At 41.8% G+C, this 16,448-nt stretch overlaps 1 protein-coding gene across 1 annotated transcript; it reads right to left on the bottom strand.

The window, feature by feature from the left end:
- Positions 1-272: 272 nt before the first annotated feature.
- On the bottom strand, positions 273-448 carry LOC102121285 (ATP synthase subunit ATP5MJ, mitochondrial). The gene is given in 2 exon segments (XM_045371191.2): positions 273-391; positions 394-448. Coding segments are annotated over 2 exon segments (174 nt in total).
- Between the last annotated feature and the right edge of the window lie 16,000 nt (positions 449-16,448).

Genomic DNA, 16,448 nt, shown 5'->3' on the forward strand with positions numbered 1-16,448 from the left:
CAATAACTGTCCAGCATCTAGTAAGAATAAACTCCCAGTGTCTCAGCCCTGTCTCTGGCCTGCGTACGAAATCTTTTGAGTTTACCCAGCAATGACCTCTGTTTCCCACTGTACCCCTGATCTTGATCTTTCTTTTTTCAGTGCATTTCACAGATCCATTTATTCATGCCACGAAGTAAGAGATACTTAGACACGTGTACAGTCTAACACAGCTTGCTTAAATTTACAGGCTGACTGATGTTTCATTTCATGTGTATGCCAGGTAAAGCTGATTAGTGATGACCATGAGCAGGCGCCAGAGCTTTCAAAGCTTTACTTCTTTTATTAGCAGTCTGGATTTTATGAACGGTGAGGTTCATCAGCCCCATTCCGACCCAAATATCCTGGTAAACTTGGTATAGTAGAGCTTCATGGGGATCCACACATTTTTAATAATACTTTGAAGCATCTATACCTTTTTCCCACACCTGCCCGAACCTTGCCTTGTCCTCTGTGCACAGCAGCACCATAGCCCGGGGCGTGTCCTCCTTGACTGTAATTACTTGATGCTTCCATGTCCTCCTGGGCTATAATTACTCCTACCATCACAGCATTCTGGGTGATGACTCAGCCATGTTCAGGCCAGAGCACAGGTGGGTAGCAACTATCCTGGCAACAGCCCACAAAACCAGTATCCCCTCCAGGCTTGCCCCAAACTTTCTAGAGGGGAATCATTCACCTCACTCTTGCACCTCTTCCTGTTACTCTCACGCTCAATGTGGGTCTATATGCACACTTCCTTCTGTAGATCAGGAGCACCAGATTTGTAGTATCTGAACTATGCCAAGTACCCCAGTTTCTCTTTTCTACCTCCTGCCCCATTAGAATAGCTACTTTCTTAGTGCTCTCTCACCATCCAAAGAGTACATCTTCTGTGAAAATCATCCCAGTAGTGTTTGTCTTGGTTTGCTAGAAATTTCCTTAGAAAGAGATAGTTTCCTTCTAAATGTGGCTTACTATTACAGTATTATTATTATTACTAAAATGATGATGGTGATGTCTGTTCATCATCAGGCCTTTAATAATTTTCTTTGAATGCTATATTTGTCTTCTGGAGGAGCCTGCCTGATCAGATGAAAACAGGAAAGGAGTCAAATATTACCATGATCTAGGTGACCAACTTGTCCCAATTTACCCAGGACTTCTCTGGTTTTAGCACCGAAAGTCCTTCAACCTCGGACGCTCCCCTATCCAGAATAAACTGGAGCAGTTGGGCATCCTACCACCTCTAAAGAAAAGACCACAGTGAACTTAAGATAATCCTAGAATCACCACTGTCATTAACTGAAAAGTCTTTTCTAAGGAGATTTTTATTCTCTTATTATTATATGTGATATATTTAATATATATTATATTTAATATCTATATCTCCAATAGGATCAGAGAGTGAAATATATATTATATAACAGCTATAATAATAAATTTATTGAATGCTTGCTACATTCTAGGCAATAAGTTAATGCAGCAACTCTGTGAAGTCAGTATTTTTAATTCTAATTTTCAGATAAAGAAAGTGAAATTCAGAATAGTTAGCGAACTCCCACAACTAGACTTAAACCCAGGCATCTAATGATTTATGGATTTAATATTTTATTGTAGGTAAAAAGAGAAAGAGCTGCAACAGTTGGATATCTGAGTAAAGCAAAGGTATAGTTCCATTGCCATTTATCTGGACAAAAGCAAATATCTTGATCTTTGTCAAGATGAAATTGTCAAGATACTGACAATTTATTCTACAAGTTACAACCAAGGTAATTATTTTGGTAAGCTTAGGAGGATACTCCCTTCACACAAAGTCCAACCTTAAATCACATCATTTTAAGGGTGAAATACTAGAAGCATTCTATTAAAGTCGGCAAGAAGTCATGCTTGCTATCATCGTTACTCAATTACATCCTAGAAGTTTTAGGCTCTAAAATAAAAATTTTCAAAATGTTAAATAAATAAATATTAGGTGTCAGTATAATTATTACTTGCAAATCATGATTGCCTACCCAGAAAAACTAAAAAAATCCGATGAAAAACAGCTAGAACCAATAAAAGACTTTACATACATATCCACAAGAATGTGCTTCCAAAATTATTAACCTCTGGAAATTTCTAGTTGAGTATTATAGGAGAATTTTATTTTCCTTTTTTTCTCATGAAAATGACATGCTAGGGATTAGAGAGGGGCCAAAATAAATGTCCTGAGATATTTATTACATATCTCAGTGGTAAATTACATTTGAGCTACTGAGCATTGGGCTCATTGGGAAAAAGAGGCATAAGCATTTAGGATATCCAGTCCTCTGAAGGGTGGCTGGGGAGTTCTGTTGCCTGAACTGGAGGTAGAATTGGCCCTTTTGTGTCCCAGAAACAGGAGACTGCTAGACCCGGAAGAGGCACTAGGGGAAAAAAATGGTTGCAGCTTTGGGTCTGAAAGATGGTTGACACCTGATCCCCCGTAACTCACACGTCCATAATTGGTCCAGCACCCTGAAGGAGTGGCACGGTGGGAGATGATGCACAGGGGAACTGTATTCAGAGAGATCATGTACTTCATTGACAAACTTGGGACAGTTCTTGAGATTGGAAAAGGACCCTTTTAACAATTATCCCAGGTATAAACTGAGACGGTCCTGGGTCACCCAGCACACGTGCTCACACTTGTGAATGCACCTGGGGCCAATGTCAGGAACTGGGTCGTGGCTTGCCTAGGCTAGCTGCCACTCTGCAGTGGTGCTCCCTCTCGTGGCTCAGCTGACATTGTGGGATAAGATTGCTGGTGACCTTAGGAGTGTCAGTTTCTATCTTCTGGAGGCATTGTTTGCTGATGCTTGAGTTGCTATGAGACTTGGAGACTGGGGCTTGGGCTCCATATTGCAGGAAAAACTGTAACATAGATATATGTGTATATATACACACATATATATTTAATATATATACTTAAACAGTGAGATATACTTAATCTATATTTTTTAACTTTCATCTGAGAACATATTTCTATAATAATAGTACACAACTTCCCCAGGCCACACCAGCGTGTGGGTGCCAATAAGGCCATCTTGTTATGAATTCCCAAAGTTTCCTGGTTCATTTTCCCACACACCATGTGCCCCTAGTCCCTGAGCCTCATCAGGAGGTGTCACATGTGCTTAACTCACTCCGCAATCTGAGCTACTCCTAACTCCTCCCCCCATCAGCATCCAGCATCGTTACCGCTGTCCTGCCAAGCACGGAATCCCCAGGCTGCTAAGGCTGAACGTTATTGGAAACTGGTAACTGTGAGAACCAGTGGTTTCCTATGGGCAACAGGTGTGGGAAGTAAAACTTACTTTTTAACTGTATGCTCTGTTGCACCTTTGGAAATTTCATCTCATGCATTTATAGCATTCTTTCAGACATAGTAATAATTAAAAAGGGAAGAAAAGCAGTATGGGTAGCTGTATAGGAGCCAGCTATGTAGCTCCCTGGTTTTTATGTTATATTCTGATTGAAGAAAACAAACTAAGCAGGGCTGCCTGTGGATTAGTGTGTTCCAGAAACAGCCCTGCCATTTTACTTCTCAGTCCTTTCTCTGCTTAGAACCAAGGCAAGCATTCAGGGGCCAGGGGCCAGGGGACAGAGTCAAATACCAGCCATGGCCCATAATTTCCACTTCTTTCTGATGGTTAAAGGCTTCGTACCATGATGAGTCAAGCTCACTCTGCCTGGGGTCTCAGCTTTAGCCCCTAAAAAAAAAAAGACTTCAATAGGTTACCCCAAACTCAACACAGTCTCAAGAAGAATGAGCCACCAACAGGGAACCCAATGAAGGGTTAGCATAGGTCTAAGAGGGGAAAAGTTATTTTTAAAAAAGATAAATGCTCTGAGAAATACCAACTATAACTGAAAATTGTTCATAAAACCCTGTAAAGGGCTCTTGACTAAACTATTAATATTCATAACCAAACTCCTCCTCTCCTGGGCAGGGTAGTTCAGCCACAAGCGTGTATTTATGTAGTTAGTGTTATGGTTACAGAAGTGGCCCAGGAAAGATTTAGTTCTTTATTACAAGAGGGGACTTGTGATCCCTGTGAAACCTCTGAGAAGTTGGGTAGTATCAAGAGCCATGCACATTTATAAGAGTGCCCGGCACACAGCAAATGCTTAACACATGTCAGCTTTTTAAATTATTGTTGTAGTTGTTTCTATAAATTCAAGTGACTTAGAATGTCAAAAACTAAAATTGCTTTTTTAAAAACTGGAGTTATTTATCTCAGAAGAGTAATGACAATATCTCAAGGCCATATGTCATGATTTTAGTAATAATTACTCTCTGCAGAACGGCAGGATCCGCTGCTTTTGGAAGATTCTCAAACACTATTCAAGAGGAACGATGATTTAGATCATATGGGCTTTGCTGTCACCTAGTGGAAAATTTGATTATTATAAACAATTCTTAATAACAAACTCATTGTAACCTACCGAACCAAATGGTCAAGTTTCAGTGATTGCCAGCTGGCTTCCGTTGGCTTATATTCTACTGTTAATCACAATACCAAGCCTCTGGTGATAGTCCATCTCTCTGTGGATGCACTTGTTTCTGTTTCTGTTATTTTTAAATTCAAGATAGCAAATCCTGTGTGAGCTGCCTCATTAGAAGCCAGCAGTTTCAGAGAACATTCTTGGCAACTGCCAGGTCTCCTGGTCACTGGAATATTACCGGATCCTAAGAGCAGAGGGACACACAAACAAAAAACACCTCAAAAAAGCTACCTAATCGCAAGTCCCTTTTTAAAGTGTTTTCATATATTCTCCTACTTTATTATATGGAGTGCATTTTTTTTCATTTTAAAGATGAGGACATTGCTGCTCAGAAAGGATAACACAGTCAGGAAGTCAAGCAAAAACACAAGAAATCAAAGCTTTCTTCCAACTCCAAATTCAGAACTCTACCTAAGTCAATACCCTGCCTACCAGGATCCTGTGGTTGGCTCATCAGAAATATTAGGAAAGAGGCTAACAGTTTGGTTTCTTTTGAGAGAGGTCAAGACAGAAGACAAGGCCCTGGGGTTCATAGGCCACTGGGTGGGAAGATACATTCTCTCCCTACGCAGGGTTAGTCCCACCATTCTACCCCGATCTCCTGCCTTCTGGTTCCTCTGGGATCTTGCTAATGTAACTATCGCCCTTTCCGATTCTCTAACCTCCCCCTCTCCATGGGCAAATCCCTTCCAGCTCTAAAGACCAAAACCAAAAATCTTCCTTCATCTCTATTTCTCTCCTGCCCTTCCAAATAGACTTATCGGAAGGTATATTCTTATCACATTTCACTTCCACAATTACTTTTTGTTTTTGTTTTTGAGACAGTGTCTAGCTCTGTCACCCAGGCTGGAATGCAGTGGCACAACCACAGCTCACTGCAACCTCCACCTCCCAGGCTCAAGAGATTTTCCCACCTTAGCCTCTCGAGTAGCTGGGACTGCAGACACACACCACCACCAAACCTGGCTAGGTTTGTATTTTTAGTAGAGATGGGGTTTGCCATGTTGCCCATGCTGGTCTTGAACTCCTGAACTCAAAGATATCTGCCTGCCTTGGCCTCCCAAAGTGCTGGGACTACAGGTCTCAGCCACTGTGTCAGGCTTACACAATTACTTTTTTTTTTTTCTAGATGGAGTCTTGCTGTGTTGCCCAGGCTGGACTGCAGTGGCACCACCTCAGCTCTCTGAAACTTCCACCTCCTGGGTTCAAGACATTCTCCTGCCTCAGCCTCCCAAGTAGCTGGGACTACAGGTGCCTGCAACCATGCCCGGCTAATTTTTGTATTTTTAGTAGAGATGGGGTTTTACCATGTTGGCTAGGCTGGTCTCAAACTTCTGACCTCAAGTGATCTGCCTACCTCAGCCTCCCAAACTGGTGGGATTACAGGCGTGAGCTACCACACTTGGCCACACAACTGCTCTTTAATGAACCCTGGTGTGGTTTCACCACCAATCCCACTCCTCAACTCCCTCTCCCTGGAAGTCATTCAGGTTACCAAGGACCACCTACTTGCCAAATCCAGGGGACTTTACGGTTGTCTGCTTTACTCCTTGGGACATTTCAGGCTGTGGACCATGGTCTCCTTATGAAATGTATCCTTCCACAGCTGCTGAACCGTGGTTCCCCTTGGTTCTCCCACCATTCACTCTTAGTCTCCTTTACATTTGCCACTCTTGTTCTCCAAGCTCCCTCCAGGAGAGCTCTCAAGGGAGTAATATCAATCGATTCCATGTCTTTGGCTTGGACCTCTTCCCTGAGCTCCCAACACATTGGATCTCTCGAGACACATTGGATCTCAAAGACACTGCATCAAATTGCACTCATCATCTTCACCCAAACCTCCTTCTCCACCAGCTGCCCATACCAGGTAACTAAAAGTTATCAACAGGAAAATGTAATAGTGACAAAATTAGTGGAAAATCCCTGGGCTTAAAGGGAGAATACTTTTTTAATGCCATTTAGTTGGGGAGAGAGAGTCACCTAAAGATTTTCAAATCTGTTTTATCTTTTTATTTTGTAAAAGTTTCACATGTATAGAAATGTTGCTAAATTAGGACAATAAATTGTCATATATCCTTCACTGAGATTTGCCAATTGTTAATACGTTACCACACTGGCTTTATCTCTTTCCACTTATAACTATGTTATTATTGTTGCTGTATTATTGTTGTTGCTCTTAAAAGATAAATACTAAAGTATTTAGGGCCTAATGAAGGAGCCTAGAAGTAATGCAACCCGAGTTACAATGAACACACCTAGTACCTAGATCTTGATACCTACATATAATTCCCCTTTAAAAATAGCTCATTCAAAAATATAACCGAAGCGCATTCACTCCTAATACTTTAGTATTTGCCTTTTAAGAACAGGGACATTGTTTTACATGGAGCAATGATTGTTCCAAAAATTTAATGATGATACAATAATACTATTTTGGAATATGCAATCTATATACAAATTGTATCAGTTGTCCTAGCAATATCCCTAATAGCAATGTGTTTTGTTTTTTTTTTTTCTCATCAGACATTCAATAAAGAATCATGCTTTTCATTCATTTATAATCGTTCTTCAATGACCTTTAATCTGGAATGGCTCCACAGCCTTTCTTTCTTTCTTTCCTTTTTTTTTTTTTTTTTTTTTTTGAGAGGAGTTTCACTCTTGTTGCCCAGGCTGGAGTACAACGGCATGATCTCAGCTCACTGCAACCTCAGCCTCCCATGTTCAAGAGATTCTGCTGCCTCAGCTGCCCGAGTAGCTGGGATTACAGGCATGCACCACCATGCCCTGCTAATTTTCTATTTTTAGTAGAGACAGGGTTTCTCCATATTGGCTAGGCTGGTCTCAAACTCCTGACCTTGTGATCTGCCCACCTTGGCCTCCCAAAGTGCTGGGATTACAGGTGTGAGCCACCATGCCTGGCCTTTCTTTTTCTCTTCTGACATTGATATTTTTGAAACATTCAGACCAGTTGCCTTGTGGCTTATCCTTCAATTTGAGATTGACTGGTAGTTTCCTCATAATTAAGTTGAGGCTATACATTTTGGGCAGGAATATTACATAAGTGATGTTGTATTCTTAGCCTCTCTTATCAAGAATCATAAGATATCAGTTTGTCCCATTGTTGGTGGTCACTTAGCTACAGTGTTATCTATTATGTAGAAGTATTTTTTTCCTCTTGTAGTTAATGAATAATCTGTGAGGAGAAATTTTCAGGCTGTGTAAATATACTCATTCCCAACAAACTTTCACTCAATGGTTTTAACATTCCTGGATGATTCTTTTCTAAACAAAATATTACTATGATGGGTGCAAAATCGTGATTTTCTAACTGTGTTATTCCTTCTACATTTACTAGTTGATGTTCTATTATAAAGAAAAGCTCTCCTGTCATTCTTATTATTTGTTTTTTTCTTTGTTTAGTATCAAGGGCACTGGTGGATTCTTAGGGTTTTTTCCCACAGTGTTATAATCCAGCACTGTCATGATTCTTTGGGTTTTTTTTTTTTTTTTTTTTTTTTTTAGATGGAGTCTCGCTCTGTCGCCCAGGCTGGAGTGCAGTGGCACGATATTGGCTCACTGCCAGCTCCGCCTCCCAGGTTCGTGCCATTCTCCTGCCTCAGCTTCCTGAGTTGCTGGGACTAGAGGCATGTGCCACCACACCCAGCTAATTTTTGTATTTTTGGTACAGACCAGATTTCACTGTGTTGGCCAGGCTGGTCTCAAACTCCTGACCTCAGGTGATCTGCCTGCCTCGGCCTCTCAAAGTGTTGGAATTACAGGCGTGAGCCCCCGCGCCCAGCCTTCTTTGTTCTTTTTGTTTGTTTGTTTTGTTTTTTGATCACTGATTTGGCTAGAGGTCTCTTTGAGATTCTTCCTCGTTGTAACATCCTTGGACCTTTTTATTTTTCAAATAATTTCTTTATTTTCTACTACAACAAAATATTCTAGTCTTATCTTGTACTTATGTTGTATTTTAGAATCAGCTATTTTTAAAGGGGAATTATCTTTAGACATAAAGATCTAGGTGCTAGGAGTGCTCGTTGTAACTAGGGTAGCATTACTTCTAGGCCCTTTCAGCAGAGAGAACTAGGAAAGATACATACATTTTTATTATTTTTTTATTTCTTAGAAAATCATGCTTTTATGCTGACATCTCTAAATTTACCCCATTCCATAAATTATATCACCTCTCTCTCATAGTAGGAAACCTGGCTACCAGAAACATTAGTATATTTACTAATTTACTCAATTCTAAAATGCACACCAAATAATTTCAGAATTGCTACACCCATATCACTAACAAAACAACATTTGTTTGAACTTCTTTTTGTTTTTAGACTGAGGGTGCTTATCTAAGTATTGTGTTCAAAGTGACTTGGATTCAGCCGGGCGCGGTGGCTCACACCTGTAATCCCAGCACTTTGGGAGGCCAAGACAGGCGGATCACGAGGAGGGTGGTCAGGAGATGGAGACCACCCTGGGTAACATGGTGAAACCCCGTCTCTACTAAAAATACAAAAAAAAATTAGCCAGGCGAGGTGGCGGTCGCCTGTAATCCCAGCTACTTGGGAGGCTGAGGCAGGAGAAGGGCGTGAACCCGGGAGGTGGAGCTTGCAGTGAGCCGAGATAGCACCACTGCACTCCAGCCTGGGCGACAGAACAAGACTCCATCTCAAAACAAAAAACAAACAAAAAAAAACACACCAAAGTGGCTTAGATTCATTCTATTTTTTTCCCTTTCATGTAGCTCTGTCATCTATTTGATATACTCTTAATTTTGTATTTTTTAGTAATTCTAGGCTTCTTTCCTCAGACTTGATTTAATGTTTTAAATATGAAAACACTAGCATGCTTCCAACAGTCAAAACTATATATATACACACACACACGTATATATATGGTATACTCAGAGAATTGTGTCACTCTTTTTCCTGTTCTTTCTACCCCATCCTAGGTAAACAATTCTATCAGTTTCTGGTTTATCTTTCCTAAGTTTTTTGTTTGTTTGTTTGTTTGCAACAACAAAAAAAATGGATGTACACATATATATTCTTTATTTCCTTTTCTTTGTTACCAAATAGTCAGCATAACAGATTTTTTTTTTTTTTTTGCCTATGGAATTTGATCCAGGAAGGCTCTGTAACAAGTATAATTTGAGGGCTGGGCACAGTGGCTGACGCCTGTAATCTCAGCCCTTCAGGAGGCCAAGGCTGAAGGATTGCTTGAGGCTAGGAGTTCAAGGCCAGCCTGGGCAATATACTGAGATCTCATCTTTACAAAAAGAAAAAAAAAAAAAAAAGTATAATTCGAAGCTTCTACCTATTTCTAAGGATGGGATGCCAAGAAAAACAACTTAATGGAATTTTTTGAGAATGGAAAACATGGTCTAGGCCAGTGGTTCTCAAAGTGTGATCATCGAACCAGCTTCATCACAGTACCTGGGAACTTGTTAGAAATGCAAATTTTCTGTCACATCCCAGACCTATTGAATCAGAAACTCTGCGTCCCAGCAACCTGACATTTAATAAGACTTTTAGATAATTCTGATATGTGCTGAAGTTTGAGAATCACTGGTCTCGGCTAGTGTAGGAAGGAGGAAGTAGAGATAATAATACCTACCTTTCATTGAGTGCTTACTTTGTATAGGACAGATGTAAGCATCTTATTTATTTGCATTTATAATATAATCCTCACAAGGGCCCCAGCCAGTAGGGGCTATGACCATTCCAAGTTTACAGATGGGGAAACTGGTACCGAGAGGATGAGCAACTTCTTAAAACCACACAGCCAGTAAGCAATGAAGGCCAGATTTGAACCAAGGCAGGCTGGTTTCAAAATCCATGAACTTAACCACTGCTGTGTGCTAATTCTACCTTAGCATCTGATTAAAAAAGGAGCTAAATTTCCCTTCATAATAAAATTACAGGTTAGTTACCTGGGGGGTTGGGGGGTAGTGGGGCCAGTAAATGAGTGTCTCTGGACTGAGAAAGTTGACAGAAGTGTTTGGCTAGAAGGAAATAAAACAAGTCCCAGGAAGTGATGGCTTTGTGAGAAAGCTGGGAATGTTACCAGCAAGACAGTCGCTGTGGTGGAGACAGCTGAGGGCCTTTGATCAGTGCCTTCTGCCATTTGATTTCGTTGTTTCCCATCTTTTTTTTTTTTTTTTTTTTAAACGTAGCACCTCATCATCATCCCCTAACCTTCAGTTAGAGTTTGTTACACGCAACAGCAATGTGTTATGGTGCTTTGAGACTTGCAGGTAGAGGGGTGGGGTCCTGGTGTGTGGACAGCAGTGTGGATAAAGCTCAGTAGCTGTAAGAAGCCAGGTAGCGAGCAGGGATAAAGAAATCACTGGGAAAAGGAACTTAGATCCAAGTCTTCCTGGAGGGTATTTAGTGAAGCCATGAGACTCGCCAAAGGTATGATGAGACAGATATCATGCAGATTTCATTTCCCAGGCCTGAGCACTGGTAGACAGAGGCAAAGGCAGACAGCGAGAGGAAAACAGGGTGCGGGGGTCCCCATATTTCTCATCTGGACTGTACTGGGCACAACTCACTAGGTCGGTAAAAGATTTACAGCCCTTGCTCATTTTGGTCTCTGGGGAAGCTCTTACAGATCTAATGGTGTGATTTGGTCCAGCAGAGAGAGGCCCTGAGGTTTAGCTTTTCTGAGTCCCTTCAGTTCACAAGTTGAATAGGTGTGGAGTAGACAGTCAGTACCTCTGCTACTGGCTCAGCCATTGCAGAGTGAGGTGACTCTCACAGTAGAGGTTAGGAGTACATTGTCAAGCCAATAGACTGGAGAGCAAATGTGGCAGAGGCCTAGGTTTTGCAGCCAGCAGATGCAGGCAGTGGGGGCAAGCAAGCCAAGGGTTAATCCCAGGATCTGACAGAGCCAAGAGAGGGTCTGAGTGACACTAGCACAGACTTTACCAGCACATAGGAGGACAAGAGGCACTTCTCTGGAGACCAGAAGACAGAGAGGACACATTAGAGGACCCCAACTCTTCCCTTGTGCCTCATGTCCTGGAAATGACACTCCTCCCTGCAACCCCCTACTTTCCCCCCATAAACCGAGATGCTAGTTTCAGAACCAAAACAGAAGGAGGGGAGGGCAACTGGAAAAGCTGAACATTTTGCTGGGGATTCTGAGCATTACCTGACTGAGGATTGTATAAAATATTGGATTGAATGGAGTCTAATGACATTGGACACTAGTTAATTTTCCCACTAGCAGTTGAGGGTTCGTGAGGACAAGAGGATAACAACAATATTAAACATTTTCTTTTTCCCTGTGTCCTTAACGAGAGTTTAATGTTGCCACATACACCCTGTGTTAGTCCACTCTCACACTGCTATAAATAACTATCTGAGACTGGGGAATTTATGAAGAAAAGAGATTTAATTGACTCATAGTTCCACAGGCTGTACAGGAGGCATGGCTGGGGAGGCCTCAGGATACTTACAATTATGGCAGAAAGCACCTTCTTCACATGGTGGCAGAAGAGAAAGAGAGTGAAGGGGGAAGTGCTACACACTTTCAAACAACCAGATATCTTGAGAATTCACTCACTATCATGAGAATTCACTCACTATCATGGGGACATCTGCCTCCACGATTCAATCGCCTCCCACCAAGTCCCTCCCCCAACAATGGGAATTACAACTGGACATGAGATTTGGGTGGGGACAGAGCCAAACCATATCACACACACATAGTGATTCATATGATTAGTTTTTAAATTCCTCCCTTTCTCACTAGACTGTCAACTCCTAAGGGCAGGGACTGCCATTTTACTCCCTGCTCTAGCCCCAGTGCAGGAAAGCAGGGATATATCTGCCTTAATATCTGTGGTATCTCCAGCACCAAGAACAGTTCCTGGCATATCGTAGGTACTCAATCAATATTTTTGCTGTTGAATTTTGCTCATAACTGCTTTTTTGAATTAATCAGTGAAAGAAATGAGACAGTCAAGTGAAAGGAATACTAGTCAGTGGTTTCCCTGGATTAACAAAGAGAGACAGTGAGGATTTCACAACATAAAAGTACATTTCCATGGAATCATTATTTTATAGATTTTCAGACGTATTGGACATAATAATACTTTGCATGTGTGTAGTGCTTTAGGGTTCACAAAGGGCATTCCGCATATTGTACCATTTGATTCTTCAACAGCCCTGTAAGATAGGTCAGGTATATTAATATGTATTTTGTAGATCAGCTAACTGAGGTTCAAAGAGTTTAATCAACTCACCAAAGGTGTAATGCATGGGAATCAGCAAACCCAGGGTTATAATCTAGATTTTCTTGCCCCCAGTTCATTGAGCCACACAGTAACGGCCGGACAGAAGTTTGGGGTACTGGCCAGGAGAACAGCGAGGAAGGTGCCCTGGGTGCTAGTTCATTACTCCCTTCCAGGATGCTGGTCAGAAATCACCAGCATTTAAAGCTCCCTGGAGGGGAGAGAAGTAGGGTCGCTAAAGAGGAGAATATTTCAGCTATAGCATTTACCTTCTGTGCTGAGGTGAGTGTGCAGGCTTCATGCTTACCCCAGGTGGCTCTTCCAGGGCAATGGGAGGGGTGGGGTAGGGGCTGGATTCCTCCTCTCCAACCCACACACAAGGAAAAGAATGTGACTCAATTCCTCTGCGTCCCCAAAATTGTGCCATGAAAGTGAGGTTCGGTTTCCTTAGCCAGACTGCACTTTTAAGAGAAGACTTCATGCCCTTACTTTGCAGTAGGACTGAGGGCTGCCTGAGTAAGGAGGACTGTGACAAAGTTGAGAGACCTTTCCTTCAAAGAGGAGGCTGCATTGCTAGTGCTTTCACCAGCCTGAAGCTGAGAAACAAAGCGGGTATCAGTGTCCTGTCCAATCCTGGCACTACCCAGACTGCCCTCAGGGTGGCAGTGTAGCCTTAATTAGCGGATGCTCAGCAACTGGCTGCCTGGAGGACACAGTAGTGACACTGCTTAACTAGAATGCAGCATCCAGCCTGCACCCTTTGCAGATGAACACTGGCATTTCTACCGTATAGCACAATTAGGCCTCCCACCATTCATCATTCATTCATTCATTCAATTTTTGTGTCACTTAGCAGCTATGCATTGAAAGCCTACTAAGTGTAGGAGCTCTATCAGAGGTGCTGAGGATACAAAGTTGTTTTTTTTTTTTTAATAATTTACATGATGCTCTAAGACCTCTGGGAGCTCAATGCTTAGTGAGAGAGAGATTTGAAAACAGCAAATACTATGTAACTGGGGTAAGTGCTTAGCACAGCAGTGGTGGGAAGGAAGTGTTGTGTGATGCAGGACAGAATCATTCAGGTCTCAGCTTAACTGTGACTTCTGCAGGGATGCTGTCTTTGTCCCCTAGAGCAGGCTACATAACCCCTTTTTTCTGGTGTCTCAGATCCCTGTCTTTCTCCTGTTCTAACACCCAGCACTCTGTCTGGTTATTCCTTGTTTAATTGTCTATCTGTCCATTACAGATGTACAAGCTACTCAAAAACAAGATCCAGTTCTGTATTACTCTCCCTTATATCCCCAACACCTACTAGAAAGTCTGGCTCACAGTAAGTGCTCAATAAATGCTTGTTGAATGAAGGTTAACAGATGTACCATCATTCCATGACATCTCAAGTGTAGGAAACATTGTATGTCTTTATTTTTCTATATCAAATCAAATCTTAATTTGCCAAGATTAGTAACAATTCCAATATTACTTTTTTAAATTTTCTTCCATCTCCTATGGATCATACCAAAATCCCAGTAGGTATGCAGATGAGGACAATGGAAGTGAAAGGTCTCTGTCCCTTACATCTGCCTCTTGGGCAGCACGGGCTGAGCTCTAGTCTTTTGCTACCAGTCAGGCTTCTCACGCCAGGTGGGTTATAGTTATACCTCTCACAGCAATCGCTCTGCTCCTACCAGCACCACTACCCTCATCTAAGTTGTGTCCTTCTCTTGTGATGCTTGCAAGCGGTGCAAGTGAGATCCAGAACACACTGAACATCCCACTCTTCCCAGTCCCTGGGAAGTCACCTCCAGGGTGGGGCCACTCCCCACTTTCCCACCAAGCATCATCCTCCTTCCCCTTGGATAACTGTCCAAAGCATCTTGGTGGCTCTCCTTGCTATTATATTGGAAGGAGGAGGTAAAGATACTTTCCAAGGTAATACAATAAATTCACAGCTTTGAAAAGACAATTCATCATTTAATTCTCAACAGCTCTCCCTGTTACTAAATAAATGAATATGTTATTTTGTGGAGGAATCTTTTAAAGGACATTCCATCTGTCTGTTTGAGGTAATGCGACTTCTATACATCAACAAGCATCCATTATTTCTGAGCTAGTAACTTCCTTTGAGTCCCAGAAAAGAATACCTACGTGCTTGTGAGAATTAATGGAGATAATGTCTTCGACTGCACTTTCAGAACTAGAAGTACTACACAAATGTATTGTTGTCATCAGCTAATGATTTCTGTATTCTACAGAGAGATGACATGATAAATGACCTCCTTGGGGTCCGTTCCAATTCTCCCATGATAGCTTTTTCCGCCCCCCCCAACAAACGGTCCTTCAGCCATCCATTATTCTAGAATGCTTTTAACTCCCTAAAAAATCCATGTGTCGGTGTGGCTTTCTTTTTCTCTCTTTCTTAGTGATTCCTAATTCAAACTTGAGACTGAGGTATTCAAGCCCAAACCACTTGTAAGGGGAATAGACTTTACTGGTCCCTTTTAATCCTAAAATTCCTTGACTTCTCAAAGCTCCTACATGTAAATGAGCAAATCCCTTGTCTCTCCTCTTTTCATTCATTCACTCATTTGGATAATATTCATTTAGCACCTATTCTGTGTAAGGCACTATTCTACACATTTCTCATGTTTATAATTGCCTACACATACATGTATTTGACATTTCTACTAACGCCTGAAATTTAGCACACTGTTTGAGCTTGCAGTGCTCCCCCACAACCACCGCTGTTAATTCTTCCCTCCAAGCCCCACGCACCAGCTACTTCATGTTTTTCTCTGCTTTATCTTAGTGTCCTTGGTTGCCTTGCCGCTAATGTGCCTCCACTTCTATATCAGGGTTCTTGCCTGTTACACTGTTTATTGTGTTTATACTGTTTATTCAAGGAGAACATTCAGAAACCCTGAGATAAAATAGTGAGAAACAAAGCATTGAGATAAGTGATGGGATTAAAAACCCAGTGAGATACAAAATAAATGTAAAACATTTATCTCAGAAAGGGGCCTGCTTTGTTTTATTTCTAGCCAAAGAAATACCAGCCTTGACTTATCTAAGCAGAGAGTTAAATCTGGGGCAAATACTCAGGCTTAACATACGCTTCTACATTGTGTGTATAAAGGCACAGTTTCATTCATTTTGAAGAAAGGCGGACCCACCAATATGCTATTTGTACTGTACTCCTCTTGATACCATTCAAATCACTCCTCGCTTGTTTGTCCGGAAACTGACCTGCCCCTTTTGTTGAATGTCTGACTCCCAGTTCACATGGTTTGGTGGGAGAGGTCATTCTATAGAATGTGAGCCTGTTCTCTGGTCACAGCTTTTACGGACAGGAAAGGTATCTGGCCTGGGAACTTTGGAACTACGACTAGGAAGGAAGAGAATGGGTTGCCCTGCTTTCCTATAAAACATGTGAGCAGTGGACAGCCATGCTCTGGTATATGGATTGTGAGAGCAGAAAATGATGCAGATGTAGTCATTGACACATGTTGAGCCCCCAGCATGGGACAAGCAAAGTTGAGAGTGCTTGACAAGTGTTACATTTTGACTTCTCAGGGGCATTTCACAGAGGAGGGCCTGAGGCACAGAGAGGTTCAGGAAGCTGCCCAAAGTAACACAGAAGTTAATGGATTTGGGAAAT

This window comes from Macaca fascicularis, chromosome 14 (assembly GCF_037993035.2).
Source record: "Macaca fascicularis isolate 582-1 chromosome 14, T2T-MFA8v1.1".
Lineage (NCBI taxonomy): Eukaryota > Metazoa > Chordata > Mammalia > Primates > Cercopithecidae > Macaca > Macaca fascicularis.